Here is an 18,903-nt window from a genome sequence, read left to right as displayed (position 1 = left end):
TCATGTGTAGTACCTTAGTTATGTATTGGGGCAAATAATTTTATTTTTCTTTTTATTAGTGCAATGAGAATAAGGATCTAATTTAATCACTTACTCAGCAAGACAGATCTTGTATGATTTGCCACCAGAAGAGTGGCACCAGTGGCCAGATTGTGGAAGGGTTGCCACCAGTGTCTGAGCTTCCTGAAGCACAGGTAACCCTGAAGTTAGGAAGGCATTCAGTGTAGACGTAAACTTTAAAATAATTGGCGTGGTAGCAGAATGGCTCAGTGGTTGCAGAGTAGCCAGGGCATAGGGCAGCTCCAAGCTGCTAAACCTGCTTGAGCTTCAAAGTGTGCTGCGCACATGGTTGCACTGCAGCGAAACTGCTGCTACGTGAGTTGGCTTACAATGAGCTTTGCATGGGCCTGTGCAAAGCTGCAGTGGCTGCAGTGTAGTAGGTACACAGCTGGGCTACTCCTGTGCTTTGCAAAGGCTGATTCTGCCCTGATGCAGAGGGCAAGGAACAGAGGGGGAGGTTGCACCTCTTTACTCTTTTGCACGCCTAGACACACATGCCGGTGTGAGGCTGGGCGGAGCCCATAGCGGAGTTTGCAGCTACCTCAGCCCTTGGAGGAAATCCTCATGCAATTCATATAGCTTTTGCCAATCTGCTTCCATTCTCCTCTTTCCCACCAATTCTAGAGTCTTTAGGTAGGCCTGAAAAGAGTGCTTCTTCAGAGTTTATTTTTTCCATTTAGATGGCTCCCCTCAGACTGTTTCTTGTGAAGGAACTTTCTGGTGACTCTTGCAGAAAATTATTATTATCCTACTGTTGTGTTTTAATTACGTGAAAAATAAATCCTATATTCGTATCTCTGTGTATGTATGTTGTTCAGGATGGGGAGGTGCTGTGCTGGTGGACCATTTACTAGAAAAACCTAAAAATACCTGTTTGGTACTGTTGTTCTACCCTTCTGCAGTTCCCTGTATTCTCCAATTTTTGTTCTGTTTTTCTAAAGAAAATAATAAGCAAAAGTAAGAATGTTCCCTACGTTGGCCTTTTGTTTAATTCAAATATAGAATCACTTTATTTCCCCCTTTCAGGGTTAACATTCTGGGAGGCTCAAAAGGACACCTAAGCTCATGAAAACTGATACAAAGGTCAATTTATCCCCTTCCTCCCCACTGAGTCCTTCATGTAATTAAATGTGCAGTACTTGAAGCTTACCCTACTTGCTACTCTTTTCTCGTCATCTTGATTAAACATGACAACAGATCAATGGGAGGGTAAAAATAGGTGCAGGCTTAAGCTAAGTGTTCAGTTTCCCTATGGAATAATAAAGCAAACCAGAATGTTCAGAATTTTGCTGAAAAGATTGTTAAACTAGCTGTTTATATGCAATAGTGTCTGACAACCTAGCTGGGAATGTTTTATTGAGAGTATTTTAGCTGAAGAAATCTGGATGTGAAGTACATAGGGTATGGGACAGGGTGGTTTGTTTGGGTAGCATTTTATTTATTGTATTTTATTTTATTTGGGGACCTTTGAATGACCAAAGAGGGAGTGAAATCCTCTACTGGTAGGCAGAGCACCCCAAGATGTTGTGGCTAATGCAAACAAATTATGGAGGGAATATAAACTACTTTCAGTTCTCCTGTGGTTTAACTACAGAGAAGAAAACAGGATTAAGGCCTTCATGGCAGAGAGATAACTATGCACACCTGTGCACATCTTTGGCTTCTTGGAGTGTCATCTCTAGTCATACAGCACTGCTGGTGGGCCATTAGTTTGATCTAGCAAAATAATCCTTATGTTAGCAAGCATTGTACCTTTGGCCATTAATTTGTATTTTTTAATGTAATGGGTGTTTGGAGTGTACACCTTTGTAGGTGATAAAGTGAAAAATTCCATACTTTGTGATGAGGAAATTAAAATATTTTAACTTTGTTCTGTTTTTTTAAAACACTTCCAGCAACAATTCTGTCACTAAGAGAAAATACGATTTCTTCCTTTCTTAATTTACCCATCAGTTTCTCTTACCTGTGTTTTCACTTCATGCAAGAAAGTGACTTGAGGTAACCATAACCAATACTACCAGATACCTTCCCATCTTTAATGTTACCATTCTCAGAATGGTGGAATAGGGGGGTATTGTCTGTTTCAAGAAGCATGGCTGCTGGGGGGGAAGAAAAAGCAACTCCAGTTCTCTCACCCTCTCATTTTAAGATAGGCTGGAAAGTAGAAATTTCTGAAAAAAATGGACAAAGAAAAGAGATAAAGTGAAAGATGAAAAAATTTTGCTGGTTTGACCCTCAATATTGAGGTGACTGACTCACTTGCTGTCATACATCCAGAGCTATGTATTAGGACATACAAAGAGGGCCCAGGGATACCTCTGGTATTAGTCTATGCTCTGAACTCAACTGATGCTGCTGTACAGACTGATATTTCTAAAGATTACACAAGTAAGGTGTTTTCTGTTTAACGTGTCTTTGTGTTCTATCTCCTTCATTAAAAATTTTGAGTTAAATGATTCAGAACAGAATCCCCTGGGAAATAGTAATCATAGAAATACTTGCTATCAAGAAACCTGTTCAAGTCAATGGACTTACTGATGGTTGCAAACCTACTGCCTGCTAAGGTCAAGATGCTGGACAAAATGGATTTGTATTTTAATTAGTCTTTGAACTGGTTACAAAACAAAAGCATTTACAAATACGCCAGAAGTTTAAAAGAAGATAGAATTTCCCCCTATACATACATTAATGAGATCCCCTCTCAGTCCTCTCTTCTCTAGACTGAACAGCCCCGAGTCTCTCAGCTTTTCCTCATAATTATTGGATCTACGAGAGCAAAGGAGTCTTATTCTTCCTTATCTGCTTCCCTTTTATTCCTTTAATCAGAGCTTGTGTATTACTCTGTCACATCTACTTGTGGTTACCCAAATATATTAGGTGTGGCTTTGTTTGCAGGATGGGATAATAGACTCCTATTGTGACTTTCCAGTCTTTACCTTGTTATGTACAGATACAGCAAGCTGAAAAGGATGGATATATATTACAATCTTTGCCACAACATGGCCTCTTCACATCTCATGTCCGTTGCCACTGCAGATGACAGATACTGTGTTTGCACCAGACTGACCCGCTGAAGATACAAGCAAAGGCTAATGTTTAGTTAACCAGTTGGGATTAATGTAAGGTTATTAAAAAAAAAAAAAAAAAGAAAAAGAAAAAGAAAGAGAATAAAAAAAAAAGACATGTATTAGCACTTTAATTCCTGTTCCAGCACAAAATGTCATTAAATTGTGATAATGATTTCACATAATGACTACTTGATACTTTGATTTCGCTCAAAAGATCTCTTTTATCTCATCATTATTTACACTTTAAACTCTGCTTCAGAATCTACGTTGCTGTCAATTTATATGATGCAGATACTTAATTAGCACTGATTAGGAGCAGGAGTGTGTGTGTGGGAAGCTCTTTTGCCACATACAGTCATTTTATTAAGCCTTAAATATTATGATTTAATGTGACTGATGAATGAAAAGGTGTATTTGCAGCTTGTTAGGGTTAGCTTGGTTGGGCCAATCTGAATGTTGTCCACGAAGCTGATGGGTGAAAGGTACATGCTGTGGTTGGGATCTTCCAGGGAAGGTGCTTCCTCACTGCTATTGCTCTGGTCTGGTGTGGGACATATGCAACTGTGACATTATAAGAAATACTAGCAACACAGGAAGCAACAGGGAAAGACTTGTTGGAAGTAGATTCTTAATATAAGCAGAACAGTACGACTTATATATTTAGCCTTTTCTTGTAGGCTCTTGTATTATCTCTTCAGCCTCCATAACCAAACTGGGAAAAAAGCACTAAAAGCCAGGAGTAAGATTTGTGGAAGGAAATGGACTCCAAAGGTAGTTTGGGGTGTGATACACACTAAACCAGTACAAGGAAACAGAAGATTTGAAACTTAAAGATAGGAGAAGTTGGCATTGTTTGGTGAGATCTCTTCTTCCATGGCTGAAATCTTAAAGAACATCCATTTCCAATCCCTTCAATCTGGGAAAACACTGATAAAGTCAAAGTGAAAAATAGTGAAGCTAAAAAATTCTCAAATAACCCAAGTATTTGAAAATGGGTACCTGGGACAAAGCAACTCAATCCTAAGGAACTGATACTAGAAAATGAATTTAAAATAATTTTTAAAACTTCTAAAAGGGCCAGACATCAGATGTATTTTTTCCTGCATACCCCTCCTGAATGAAATTAAGCAGCAAAGTACACAGAGGTATTAGAAAGATACTTCTCAATGTGTGTTGTGTCCCAACATGCAAGACCAAATTTATTAAAAATGTTACCAAGTGAAATGTCTGTTCACAGTGGAGTAAATCAAAACACATATTGAGAAGTAGCTCTTCTCATGCATAAAAGATTAGGTGAGACTAATAAAGGAGCAAAGGAGATTTAGGGAGATAAAGCTGTTGCAGAAAAGCCACATAAATTTCCCGCACCGACCTTCTCTTTGACTTACTCAGTTATGATACTCCTATCAGCACAGATACTCATCTGGGTTATCCTGCTCTGGATACTCTGTGGCCCTGCATGTAGTGTACAGAAGATCCAAAAGTAGACCTGTCAGACCTACTGCAGGTGAGTTGCATGATCTGTCTGCACCGGCAGTTCTCAAGACCTTAACTGCCTGCAAATGGGTAGGTTTCCCAGGAGCAGTTTTTCAGACCTTTTACAGGACAAATAAGTGTGCTAGGTTTTGCTGCACAGCTTACTTAGAAAACCCAATCACTCTGTGCACCTTGTGCCTCAAGAATCATTGCAAGTGGAGGAAATTCTAGGAGGAGCTATCCTTTGAAATGCATGACTCACCTGCCATAGATATGATTCCTTCAAATAAAAATATACATATAATTACCTGGAGAAATGGTGACAACTCCAATCTTTTGCTGATACTGATTTAGAATTGCTACTTTTATTTGGATAATTAATGTCAGGGTTTTTTGCTGTTTTAAAGGACTAAGGTAGAAAACTATAAGCTAACAGGTCTTAAGAAAACTAAGTTTTTAGAACACATAGGTAAATTCAATGTACTGGGGAAAGAAGTCTGACTTTTTTTTTTTTTTTTTAAGGAATTGAAAGAGCTGCACAAGGATAATGTAGTCAATATAACAATTTAATCTTTTTTCAAAGAGTTCATCAAACTGTCATGTCTTAACATATGAAAGACTGGTGCCATGAGATGAGTCCTCATGTAGATAATGGTAGGCTAGGAAACAAATAGGAAAGAAATAATTGATTTTCAGAATGGAGAGAAAACACTGCCAGGGATCTATGGGTTGTTCAACATATGCATAAACGAACTGAAGAATGTTACAAATATCGAAATCTTCTGATAGAACAGTATTCAAGATTCAACTGACATATAAGTAGAGCTGGAAAGAGAAAGATCATGCAATAATGGGGAATAAAATGCCATGTGGGAGAAGAAAATTAGTGCGGAACACTGCAAACAGAAAAGGTAATTCTAGTTAGTTGTGCAATATTGGACTTTAAATTAGCTGTCACTAGTGGGAAAGGTTTGTGATAAACTTTTCGCTATATATCCTTTATGAGCCCCTGTTGGAGCACAGATGATGGGTATATGGACATTTGGTATAACATCCTGGTTTACCATTATGCAAAAATGGTATTTTAAAAAAACAACAACACCCTAAATTCTTAAGAATTCTATTTTCTTTCACAAAGATTTATGTAGAACGTTGTCATCCTACTGCCAAAAGTGATAACAAAATAAATGAGTCCATGCAGCTATTCTTAAGGCATGGTCTTTGTCAAGTATTAGGCTCAGGAAGCTGGAAGGGAAGAGACATGTTTAGGCTGAAGTTACAACAATGTGATGTGAGATACCTATTGCTGTTACTTTAGTGGTGTGAGTTTTAAAGACTATTTCACTTGGGTCAGTCCCTCACTGTAGGTCACTCACATTACTTACTATACCTTTGGATATATATATCTACAAGCTTCTGTAGAACAGCTGTTTTAGTGTATATAATTAAAGAGAAATATATATGAAAACTGAGTTTGCAATGTAAAGATGAGCACATCACATAGTGAATTGGTAGATGTTTTTAAGTTCAGCTGTGGTGCCTGTTACTTTATCTAATGATGTTATAAAACCTAAGAGATTTGCTGCCAAGAGGGTGCAGGGATCTATTTTCTCATTGCACTAGAGCAAGGAAATTACATGTTGTTATTTATAATTTAAATTCCTGGAAAACACAGGAAAAGCTGAAGCAAAATTTTAACTGGTATTTTAGTGTTTGTATTTCACTGAAGTTCAAAGAAAGCTGGGTTTTGCTGGTTTTGGGTTTTGAGGCTTGTGATTGCCTGGATGTGATACAGAAAGCCTGATGGGAGCACTAAAACAAAACCTATGAACTTGAATCACAGCCTAGCACGCCATGTTCTTATTTTTCAAGTAAACAAAGAGGCCTTCAAGGCAAACTAGTTTTGTATTTTGTCAAGAGTACCTGAAACATAAATGTGTGTTATATGCTCATCCTGTAGCCATCTTCATAGGATTTTCATATGTATTTATATTCCTCAACTGAATAGCATGGTAAACTTGCCATTTCCAAGCTCTGAATGCTATCTTGGGATTATTCAGAATGTTAAAATACTCCTAGAGAACTTATTTTTATGTTGGTAGTATCTCATCTCCATTGTAGATGGTATATAAAAATTGAGAGATGCTGAATTTTTAATTTATTTTAGATATATTTAATATCTTAAAACCTTTCCCCTTTCAAAAACCTAACTGCCTGAGATTTTACTTCTCATTGAGTAAAAGAAATGCAATGGATTGTGTGTATTTTGACATACTACTATTATATTGTATTCATTATATAGTAAAGCCATGACAAAGAGTACTAGACTGCAAACATTCAGGTACTGAGCATTCCATAAGTGATAGTTTGCTTGGTTTTGTAAAGAAATCAAAATAAATTCTGAAAACTTAGAATCATAGAATCACAGAATGGTTTGGGTTGGGAAGGTCCTAGAAGATCATCTAGAATATCATCTAGTTCAAACCCCCTGGGACACCTCCCATAAGACCAGGTTGCTCAGAGCCCCATCCAACCTGGTCTTGAACACCTTTCAGTACTTTTTTTTTTTCTTTCCAAGTGATAGGTACAGTGAAAATCTAGTTTTGCTTTTAGGAGTTTTTGTTACTAAGTTTGCAGTAAGTTGTGATAGCTCTAATCTTCTGTAACGGTAGCCATGAATGCCAATATGTTTTGCTTACTTTTCTTTTATTGTGATCTTAAAAATTAGTACTTCGTGGTGATCTCAGCAGCAATTTATGAAAAATGTGAGCAATCATAACGATGCTTCTTTTCTTTATTATGCCTTGTTGTGTGGTAGTATTTGAGCTACTTAGTGCCTACATAAGCACTGGTTTTATTTTGATGCTTACTAGGGACACATCACTTCAGAAGCCTTTCAGCAATTTCATTATTAAAATAGTATTATGTACAGCTTCTGCTTGCTCTCTGGGAATGAGACTAGCTGGCTGTTTGTGCTGACCAGAAGTAATTCTAATATCGTTTTTGTGTTTGCTTCTTATTTGTTTGCTTTTTTTTTTTGAACTGCACATTACTTGAGACAGGCAGCTATGCCCTCTTCACTCATGTTCCTCTGCTGGTGCTGTGTATGATGCACAGGGAAGGGCTGCTTTTGCTCCACAGTTGGGCTGTTACTGTGACTCAGCCCATGCCAGCATTGTCTACTATGACAGGCAAACTGTCAGAAAGAATACATTCAAATTGAGAACTTGTCCCAGTGAGTGGAAAAATCTAGCACAGTTGTGAAGCAGCATTAGTGCAGCAAAATGCTTAAGATGTGTTGCATGTTCTACAGCCGTTTGAAAATTTGCAGCAGACCAGGGAATCCAAATGCCAAGTGGCTGTTCTCTTGAATGGGATTCTAATCCAGGCAAGTTTGCTTCACAGAGACATTTCTAGAGTCCAGGGGTTTGCTCCTTTCAGAGTCATGTGAAAGGTTATGCATTGTCTTGCCTGTGATCCCGGAATATTTTCTATTGCTGCATTTTCAGGTGGCCTGACTTCTTCTGCAGACTTGTGGAATAAGGGGGCTCTTTCATAGTTAAACCACTTGCAGTTAAGCTTGAGATGAAAAGGAAAGAATCATGGAGGGATGGTAGGGAGCAGTAAACTTATGCTTCCTGAAGATGCTCTTATACCACATATATGGAAACGCTCCTACACCACAATAATATATGATGGGTGATGGAAATGATGTACCACACTGATACTACATTTTGTGCTGGTGATGGTGGTGACCTGGGACCATTAAGACTACAGGTTTTGTTCAGTGTTTCCTAATTAGGGAATGCTGTTGAGTTCAGTACTACTTGTCTCTTTAGTTCTGTCTGGAAAACCTCTGTTCTTCAGACAGTGCTGCAAAGGTTGCTCTGCTTATCTTCATGCTCTGCTTATACTCATGGCCCTGGTGGGCAGATTTTCCATTTTCCTTTAGCAGAGACTAACAAGTGGGCAAAATGATGTCTGTGCTGGAAATAGTGTACCACCAAAGCCTTGACCTAATTAGTTCTGAATTTTCTTTTAATGCCAAAGTATTTAGCAGTGTTTCTGTGTGACTTCTTACAGTAAAATCTTGTGCTTTGTATGCTGATGCCTGTCAGTGTGTGTTTCAGATTGTCATGCTTGTACTTACTGAATGAGCTCCCTGGTAGTGTCTAGGTAGAAGCTGTGCAGGCTCAGCCAGATCTCAGACCTCTAGTCTTATATTTTTTTCAGGACAATATTGTTTCTCCTAAGGCTGAGTCCACCCAAGCAGAACTTTTCCACCCAAATGGCTAAACACAAAGTGGGAGTGGAATATATGACCATCATTCAGATCTTTCCCTCTGTTTTCGTATTCCTTTTCACCTCTCATAGTTTTAGGATAGAGCTTTCTGTGGTACATGTTCAAGGTTGCTTTGGATTTAGAGCAACTTTTGTCTGAGTCAGCTTTGAGCTATGATAACAAAGATTGGTTCCAGATTGTAGATACAGAAGCCTGATGAACTTGTAATAGTTACTGCTGAGAGCTCCTGCAGGCTTCTTGAAGGCATGAGAGGAATTAGCTAATTTAGCTTTGATGGGCCACTTTTGAGGATACTGGGTCATAACCATGATGTGGAATAACAGAACTGAGAGGTCAGGGTTTACAAATCCCTTGACATTCTGGGCTTTTTTTCTTTTCTAGTTCCCTAGAGCTTGGTTGTTGGAAGGCTTGTATGGTCTGGTGTGAGACTAACCCTGTCGTTAAGGGTTACCCACATGAAACATCAGAGAACAAGAACCCAACCCAGAACGGTGTCCTGGCTGTTTTCTGCATCCAGGTGAAAGATCTTGCAGCCTCTGGCTTGCATGATTTTTAGAGCATTCATCCAGGATTTGTAAAAGATGACAGAGAAGTGATCAGACTGTGGGACTCATAGGTGAGCTCCCTGCTCTGGTCTAAAATTTACCCTCGTATTTTTGAAGCATCTTGCCACTTACTTTCACTGTAATTTTTGATCTGTTTTACTTTCCATCTTTGTGTGGAAGATTTTTATTTTTTTTTACAAAATTTTTGCTTTTTCTGCACAGTTCCAAAGAGAAATATGCTAGCCTTTGCTCTTGTTTAGTTGTAAAATCCAGTTGTCCTATCACGATGTGATGTAGGTGGTCAGCAGGACACTAATAAAGCATTAAGTCAGCTGCAGCATTTGCAGACAGCCCCCAGACTGAAAGCTGTGTTATCTCAGCCAATGAATCCTTGTAAGCAATGACTGTTTGTGGAAAAAGTTATAATTCCGTTTATTGGTCAAGAGAAAACCTATACAAATATTGATTAATTCAATTTTTCAGAACTGTGTGACACAGCTAGTTATCTCTAGTGCACTTGCTCATAATACATTTTTGTGAGAAAAAATAAATCCCAGGCTCTTCTGTCATTTCTGTCTGGTTGCTTTTGGTATTCTTGCAATGTGTTTTTTATGGTAGGAATGAGTAGAGTTGAGGAAATACATCAGCTCTTGCTTCAAGAAGCAAAGATGCAAATTTTTTGCCTTCAAGTTGACATTTGTCTTCTTTTTCAGTTTATATTTGCTTAAATTACAGAAAAGAACCTTACTTATACACCTTTCTCTGCTATTTTGTAGCGCAAACTGGAATGCCTATCCCACATGAATATTCGTCTACCCCTTCAATACGTTATTGAACATGCATTAAAAATAAACATTTAAATCACAAACAGCTTATTCCTTTTTAGCTGATTAAAGGCTCCCATCACTTGCTTCTATTTTATTTGCCACTCAGCACTTGTCTGTGCACTCAGGTCTCCACAGTGCACTCTACCAAAACCCACACTTCTCCCCCTTCCAGAGATGCAACTCGATTGAGACTTCTGCTTCTTTTTATGGTTTCATCTGAGGACCTTTTCTTTTAATTGTAGAAACCTGCTTTGACTTAATGGAAGTTCCTGTCCTATGAGAATGATAATGTAACACCACGTGCTTTTTATGTAGTGTTCATTTTTTTTGTAGGCAAAAACAATTCCTTACTTAATTATCCTCATTAGTGGTTCTGATTTTGAAACTGATTCCCTTTGGAATAAAGAGTTGAGCACTGGCACATTCAAACAGAGCAGCAATTTGACAAAGCCTAATTTATTTTTTTGTTCCTTTTGGTGGACACTTTGTAATTGCATACTCTTGAGCCCTAAAATACTGGCTACCATTACACAGCACAATAGAAGGGAAGCAGTTCTGCATTAGGAAATTACATACTGTAAAATAATTGTTGCTTTCTGAATGATACCAATTATGCAATCATATGCATTAAAGTATATGTATAGCAAGTACAGCTCATCTGTACTTGCTATAGACTATATTCTTCTTCTGATTTTTGTTTTTCTCATTGCTTTGTACTGCAGTAGCAATCTTAACAATTTACAAGACTGCTTTGACATAAAAAAGTCAAACATCCAGGAAAGGATGTTCAAATGTTTTAGTTCAAATTTTTATTTTACCCTAAAGCCAAGTGTCTGAAGTGACCACTCAAACTAGGCACCTCCTACAGTGAGGTTAGTGAATAACTCAATTTCTTTGTCCAGGACAACTTTAAAATGTTACATTTTGCAAATTAACACTCTCCTGATTCCCTCAGAGACTTTCTTTATATGAGGAAGACACAGATAATTGATAGCTGGCCTGCCCTGGTCTTCCTCCAGGCTCTCTATCCCAGCTGTATTGCCAAGCCTTTCTTGTTCCCTTATGCTCTCCCCTCGAGAGATGGTGGGAGGAGTAAGAGGTCCAGGAGCAGAGGGAAGTCCTCTACCTGCAACTGCCTGTCTTCTCCTTATTCCTGGATGCCATCTTCCCCATTGCCTCTCTTCTGGGGCACTGTCTGCCACTATGCTTGGATGTCAAGTCTGGGAGGAGTGCCTGACAGGAAGCAATCAGGATTCATTTTGTCATCTAGCTCCATCAAGGTCTCTGATGATTACAAAAAGAAATCAAGGAGCATTTTGGTCCAAATCTGAGATTTTCCTTGCACTGATGGAGGTTCTTGCAGGTGGCTGGGGTTTGCTTCAAGCCCAGCAGGTTAGCCTGTCAAGGACAACTGGCAGCTCACCCATGCAAAGCTCATGTTTGGACAAGCTAGTGTTTTCTAATTGAAAAACTGGTGAAAGGGATTCTTCACACTTTTGCCTGTTTACTGTTTCAGACACCTTTGTAAGAAGTATTAGGAAAAAAAAGAATGTCAGAGCAGTGGATGCTCCAGCACTTGCTGCTGGAAAAGGTATTTTTCTGGAGGAGACAAAATTTTTTTCTGCTCATTGTTCTCATGAACGCCTGTGATCTCACCAGTGAAGAGTTATCTCTCTTTTTTTTGTAGGAGATGAGAAATGCTGACAAAAGATTGGGAACTTTCTCCTCTTTTCTCAGCAGTTTACAAGAAAGTAACATTGACCAACCTTCCCCCCGCAGGCTCCCGCTCCCAGCCCCTCTCAGGAGCGAGCGGGGCCTGCCGTGCGGCTGCGGCCCCTCAGCGTCCTCCTCTTCCGCACCCAGTAAAGACCGCAGAGCTTCCCAGGGCATCCCCGCTCCCAGCCCCTCTCAGGAGCGAGCGGGGCCTGCCGTGCGGCTGCGGCCCCTCAGCGTCCTCCTCTTCCGCACCCAGTAAAGACCGCAGAGCTTCCCAGGGCATCCGTGTGTGGGTGGTGGCCGAAGAGCAGCGTATCGCAGGGAATGCTTCCCGACGCTTCGGCAGCCGAAGGGGAGAGCTGCTCAGAGGGCACCATCCTTCTGCAGCAGGCAACGCGGCCCTGGAGCTCTCCCGGCTTCCCGCTCCCCGGCACCCACCGGGGCAGGGCTGCTCAGGAATCCTTAGCAGCATCCCCTGGGAATCGCCTTTGGAGGGGCTCAGTGGTCCCTGACCACTAGCCAGTTTTGAAGAACCACTCTTCAAAAGCCTAGGAGCAGGGAAGTCCCTTGTGTTGCAGGAATAAAAAACACCCTCCAGAAGGCACACAAGTCGTGGATGGTTTTTTTGTTAAGCTTTGATTTGTTCTTGATACATTGATTAGACTACCTGGGTTCCTAGCCACTTAGCTGCTCGAGGGACTGTGTCTCATCCTGCTTTGCAGTTCCCCAATGTGGCTGAAGAGAGGCCGGCAGCAAATTTTCCCAAATGGCAGCTTTTGCTAGAGCGTTTTGTCACATGATGGTACAAAGTTGTCCCAGGCATCTACTGTTCCAAGCGCAGACTGCAAAAATCAGCACCAGGAATGAGCATTCTGAAAAAGGGGTGTTCTTGAATCACTGGTTTCCAACAGAGACAAAGTTTAGATTTTAGTCTAGAAGGTTTTTTTTTTTTTAAATTTTTTTTTAGTTTTTTTGTTTTTTTTTTACTCTTTTTTTTTCTTTCTAGATTGCTTGCGTTTACACTTTAACAGTGAGAAATTCTTAAATTGTAAGGCGATATCTTCTATGATCTATTAGATCTAAAGAAAATTTTACTTGATTGTTGGCCAGTTCATCAATCACAATGTCGCTGAGGAAAAGAAGACAGGAAATATTAATGTCCAGGGCTGTGGCAAACTTGACATTCCACTGTAAGACAGTCAGGGCTGTTGCTATAAACCTACTGTACTGCAGGAGAGCAGTCAACTGCTTAATTACATAATTTATCTTTTCTACTTTGATTTTTATTTTATCTAAATAATCTCAGTGGTCTCTTTGCTCCAGACTTTCATTTTGACAAATATCTTTTATTATATCTATATAAATATTTCATGCTGGATTTGATTAATCAAAGGGGCAAGAAATAATTTTCTCTTTCTTTTGAAATTGTTATTCAGTTAGGACCAAATTTTCCTCTTGCATAAGCATTACAAGAACAGTAAATAGTATTTAGCCTTTGAAAAGGACAGGAAAGGTAATTTAAATATAGATATCAATTAATTGTTCAGAGATATTTTATTAATATATTTTAATATGTCATCTGTTGCCCAAAGATATTTCATTTCTTTCAGGAACTGAAGAGAAAGCTGGGGCTTTAAGTGGTCAATGGCAGAATAGAGGAAGGGGGCTTTGAAAGAATGCCTGGCACAAAATCTAGATTCAAAAGTCACAAATATGTTATTTAAAAAATAAAGCATGAAAGAAAACATGATGAAAAAGAAGTGCGTACACCAAGCCTCTGCATAGTATTCTTGCACTGAGCTGAACATATATAAATTCTTCTTATGTTACATGCAAACTCCATAAAAAAATTCACTTTTGGCATCACTACTGTAAAGGGTCTTAAGGGTGCAGCAGTCTGAACAGGGACATAGAGAATGATGGTGGAAGGGAAGAGGAGGATCTCCCTTGAACAGACAGGTTTACCGTTTCCTTTTGCTTATCTTAGTTGCAGCTTGATGCTGACCCCTCCAGGGCATGTCATCCTGCACAGAGCAAACCCAAGCCTAATCCAGTGTGGTGGCTTAAATGTAGCATTTTCTCTCTTCTTAGTGACACCTCCCTTCTGCCCATCAAAAAAGAGAATTGTGAAGCACCAGTTTCAGCTTGCTTTGTCTTGTGTAATATGAAATGAAACCTTGCCAAATGATACCTTATAGGCAGAAATATCACAAGTGTTATTTACTAGGTCCTTACAGAAGACTTTCAAGCACACATGTATTAAGTAGGAGGTGCAGCACCCTGGACACCCAGAGGAAGGAGTGGCATGCCAGAACGGTAAAGGCCACCTCTGTACATACAAAAAAAAAATATTATTCCAGACTTAGCTGTACCACTAGGTACGGGTAGAGCAAATGCAAAGCCCAGCCTAGATCTCTGTACCTATCTCTGTCTAGTTACATCTCTCCAGACTGGCTGTATAGTTCTCAGTCTCACTTTCTGTCTCTGTGATCGACTTGCAGACCCACCGACCAGCTTGTAGTGAGATAAGCCAGTTTACTTGACAGGAGATTTCTCAAGTGCTAAAAGAAATTCTGTATCTGGCTGACATATTCAGCACTTTGTTAGGCCCGATGCGGCAGTGCTGTCTCCCCTGAAAAGCAGGAGAAATTTCCTTGGCTATTATACTTTGTCATTTCCCCTTACCGATTCAAGTAGTTGAGTCTAAGGAATTTTGACTAAATTGCAAAAACATTTTTTTCCCCTTTTTTCCTCTCCTCCTATTCTTGTTGTATGAGTAAGATAATGGTGTCTATTTAACCTGAGATTCAAGAAGTGTCTCTTGTCTTACATCTATTGATCTGATAAACTGTTATGTGCTTCTTTAACCACACATTGCCTTGAAGTGTCTGTAGTTGCAGTCTGTCACCTTCTTGTTCCAGCTGGAGCAGGAATCTTTGACCTTCCTTCCCTTGGACTGATGTCATCTCTTTGAATACGCTGATGTCATCTTTGTCCAGGCCAAGTGTAGTCAGACTCAACTGCAAGCCATTTCAGTTCTGGCTTAGAGACATTGTAGAGGTCCATTCCTGCAAAGCAAGATGAGGGGGCAGGTCTGTGCCTATATGCTTGGGCCCTCACAATTTTAGCCATAGTTCTGGAGATAAAATACTTTAAAAGCCTTGTTTTCAGAACAGCATTTAGGCATTTTTATATTTAGAACTTTCATCAGTTTTCCCTGCCACTCTACCTTGCAGCTTTTAGTCTAAGCTTGCTTCTGCTTATTGTAAAATAGAGTGTTTACTTGGATCATATTTTACCATTAAGTAACATAATTACATATCGTTTTTGACTTGTCTCAGTTTCAATTAGGTTTTGATATATCACTTGTTCTGTTATTCAGCTAATTACTTTCTTCCTATGGAACGTTTCAGAGAAATATCTTTTTAATAAAAGATTCTTAAATCCCATTTTTGTTGTTGAATGTATTCAAGTATCTTATACATTTTTTTCCACCACTAAACGCATCTGGATTGTCAATGTGTGTATCTGTGTGTATCATAGCACTGCAACTATTTTCCAGAGATCTTGGTGTGTTTGTGTCTGCCATTAAGATGAATGTGTGCCAGATGCTGTTTTAAAGTGAAACACTATTGTATAGGCTGATGGATGGAAAGTTTGTCAAAAATAGTGAAAGCTTCTACAGGGGATACAAAGCAGCTGAAAGAATTCATTGTTATATGCCACTAGTATGAGTCTCTAGTTCAGCTGTGCTGCATTTTGATTAGAAAGCTAGATTCTATGGAAGTGTCAAACACAGTTCCTGATATTCTCTATTTTTATGGCATTTGCAATTTGGTATTCACCTCTTTATTCTCAGCCAGCAAATCTACCCTTTTTACATGAATGTCTGTTAAGAAGCAGCATAGCATAATAGAAGTTGGCAAATGTGAACTGTATTTATTACTTCTATGTGAATGTCTAGTTGGCCAATGGAAATTAAAATGCTCTGTTGATTGTTTCACTTGTATTTGTAGAGAATAGCTTGTACAGCAGATGAACAATGCCAAATTTTATTATTTTTTTTAGTTCTCTATTATGTTACCAACAATACTGTTCTCTGCTGCAAAGTATGACTATAATTAGAAATGTGATTATGTAAAAGTGGCACCATCTTATTCAGTCCTGCTTCTCCCTCTGGTTATTCCTATTATGCCTATTTTTGCTTTCCAGATACCCAAGTTTCTCCTAGGGCTGAGCCAACTAATCTTGCAAGGGACTTTATTCCGTTCTAGCACCTGTTTCATCTATATGCAGGGACTTGTCAGCTCCAGTGCTTGCAATGTCTTCCTTTTGAAACTCTGAGTACCTTTCATCCTGCTCAATGATGTCCATTTATCTGGCTGTTTCCCACATGCCAGATATATTTCCCTATTGCTTTAGGAGGGTCTCTCTTACTTTTTTCTTTCTGGGAATTCCCAGAGCCAGTTCCACTCTCTTTTGAGGTGGTCTCCCTTGATGGTCAATACCAAGATGAAACATAGAAGAGAATTATCTTCCCACCTTATACCTCCTCAAGATGTCAAAAGGGAGAAGGAAAAAATACTCCATTTTGTGCTCCAACCTACCATAAAATTAAGTGGCAGAGGTAGACAAGGTACTTCTTGACTTAGCATTGGTATTTCAGGTTATTTCTGCAGGACAATAGCATTTGTCTTGTGCAAATGAAGGATAACCTTGAAATCCGTCTCATTAATGCCTCGAGCCTGATGCTTTTTGGTCATCTTTTCAAAAACTTTCTCCTTACCAGACTTGCTTTAGAAAACCATGTCAGAATGTACTGAATTCAAGATATAGTGTATTCTTTGTGTCAAGCAAAACTGGCAAGTTTTTACAAGTGAACAGTATATTCAAACGTGCAGCAGAATGGTGGTATTGGTAGTGTCTCTTCCCATTTGGAAAACAAAAATCCTGCCTTCTGCATCAGCAGAGAGGGCTAGGAAGGTAGTTTGGATGAAATGATCAAGCCACCTGGAGCCTTGAAGGCCTCTGGTTAATAGCTGAATAGCACATGGCAGAAGTGTTCAGAACAATGAGGGCTAATCTTGTGCTTTGACCAATACATGCCCTTTTTGGTGTTACAGAACCTGTGGATTATGGTTGGGAGGGGGACTATGGTCACATGAATGGCAGAACCAAGATCACCATAAGTGTTTTGTTCATAGGTTTATAGGTCTTTGTTAGAAAGACTTGACCAAATCTTGTAATGCATTTATTAAATGGTATTATTATTAATAATAGGAATGTATTATTATTAGGGAATTCTGGGGATTTTTTTCATTGTTTGCTCAGGTTTTTTTAATTGCTTTATAAATAATTTTGCCATGGGAAGACTGTAAAAACAAATTTATAAATGCTAAAAGAAACTGCCTGTGTTCCAGGCAAAAATTAAGTTGCTAGAAATTTGATGAAAGTAGATTATTGCTGGATTTTTCTTGCCTTACAAAGAATGCTCAAATAAGCAAATGTAAAATTGATCAGATGTGTTTCAGTTTACATTACAAAGAAAGGGATTTATAATTTTACTTTTGGATGTAAACCACTTAGCGTGTTTAAATTGTTTTCTTCTAAAATGAGCAAAAATTTATTAGGGCTTGCATTAGGATTCAGGTGTTTTGATTACCTTCCCTAGGCATTGCATTTGATTTTGTGGCAAGTAACAGTCAAATAATTTGGTGTGTAGCTGAAAATTCTTAGGTTTTCAAGATGTCTTCTCTTTTTTTTTTCCTTACAGTTTTCAGTGAAGATCTACACGCCAGTCTATATTTTGTCAATGCATCTCTGCAAGAGGTAGTGTTTGCTAGCACCACAGGGACCTTGGTACCCTGTCCAGCAGCAGGGATCCCCCCTGTGACGCTCAGATGGTACCTAGCTACGGGCGAGGAGATCTACGATGTCCCAGGGATCCGCCACGTCCACCCCAATGGCACTCTCCAAATTTTCCCTTTCCCTCCTTCAAGCTTTAATAACTTAATCCATGATAACACTTACTATTGCACAGCTGAAAATCCTTCAGGGAAAATCAGAAGTCAGGATGTTCACATTAAGGCCGGTAAGTACAGTCTTTTATTGGGTTCAAATGGGCTTGAGGAGGGAGGAAAATTGGGGGTTTATGACAAAAAGTAGGAGCAGCTGTGAACTAAAGGAGATCAGTCAGAAGTGTAACCTCTGAACTCATTACAATATTAAGTAAAATAGAGGATTGTTCTCCTTCCTCTCTGATATTAATTTTTTGATGGTGAAAAGTTAGTTTTCCACAGATCATAACCAGTTGAGCTTCTGCAAAGCATAAGGAAAAATTAACTGATAATTAAATCGTTAATCAGACCATGCTTACTCATTAAAGAGCTGTGAAAAAAAGATGCAGTCTTCAGATTTTGTACAGGGAAGAAAAGAGAATGCTTGCTTAATCACATCCCTTCTTACTTACTTATGTTCAGTTCTGCTTTGTTTTGAGAGAGGAACTTGTGTCCTGAGCAAAAATTCAGCAACTGATGTAGGTCCATACACAGTGTTTTCTGATTAAGCTAAAAAATGCAAATGAGCATAATGGCTTTGCATCTGTTTTCTATACTGACTGTGTGCAGACTGAGTCAGCCAGTAGAGAATCAGAGTGAGATCAACATTTTGTTACCATACATAAACATGATTGTATAGTTTTTGAAGGTTTTGTCTACCCACTTCAGTTAACTGAAATATTCAAACAAACAAATAAAGCTAATCTGGGAGCTGACCCTTGGCTAATGCAAATCCTCATAACCTCTTTGTTGCCAGTGGAGCTATGCTAGTCTTTTCTCAGAAGTATCTTTCCTTTGGAGATACGCCTTCACAGGAGTTACAGAGGGAAGACTGTGAACATTTAGCAAATG

General features: G+C 39.1%; 1 protein-coding gene across 1 annotated transcript in view; it reads left to right on the top strand.

Annotated features, from left to right (window-relative positions):
• The first annotated feature begins 17,740 nt into the window (after nt 1-17,740).
• The window catches only part of DSCAM (Down syndrome cell adhesion molecule), a 393,639-nt gene continuing 392,476 nt past the window's right edge, over nt 17,741-18,903 (top strand). The window contains exon 1 of the mRNA XM_010000447.1: nt 17,741-18,086. Within this exon, the coding sequence (XP_009998749.1) occupies nt 17,741-18,086 (346 nt within the window). The remainder of the gene's footprint in view (nt 18,087-18,903) is intronic.

The sequence above is a fragment of the Chaetura pelagica genome, unplaced genomic scaffold (genome assembly GCF_000747805.2).
Source record: "Chaetura pelagica isolate M959 unplaced genomic scaffold, ChaPel_1.0 scaffold244, whole genome shotgun sequence".
Taxonomy (NCBI): domain Eukaryota; kingdom Metazoa; phylum Chordata; class Aves; order Apodiformes; family Apodidae; genus Chaetura; species Chaetura pelagica.
Note: the sequence above shows the minus strand (reverse complement) of the source record. Positions and strands in the feature narration are given on the sequence as shown.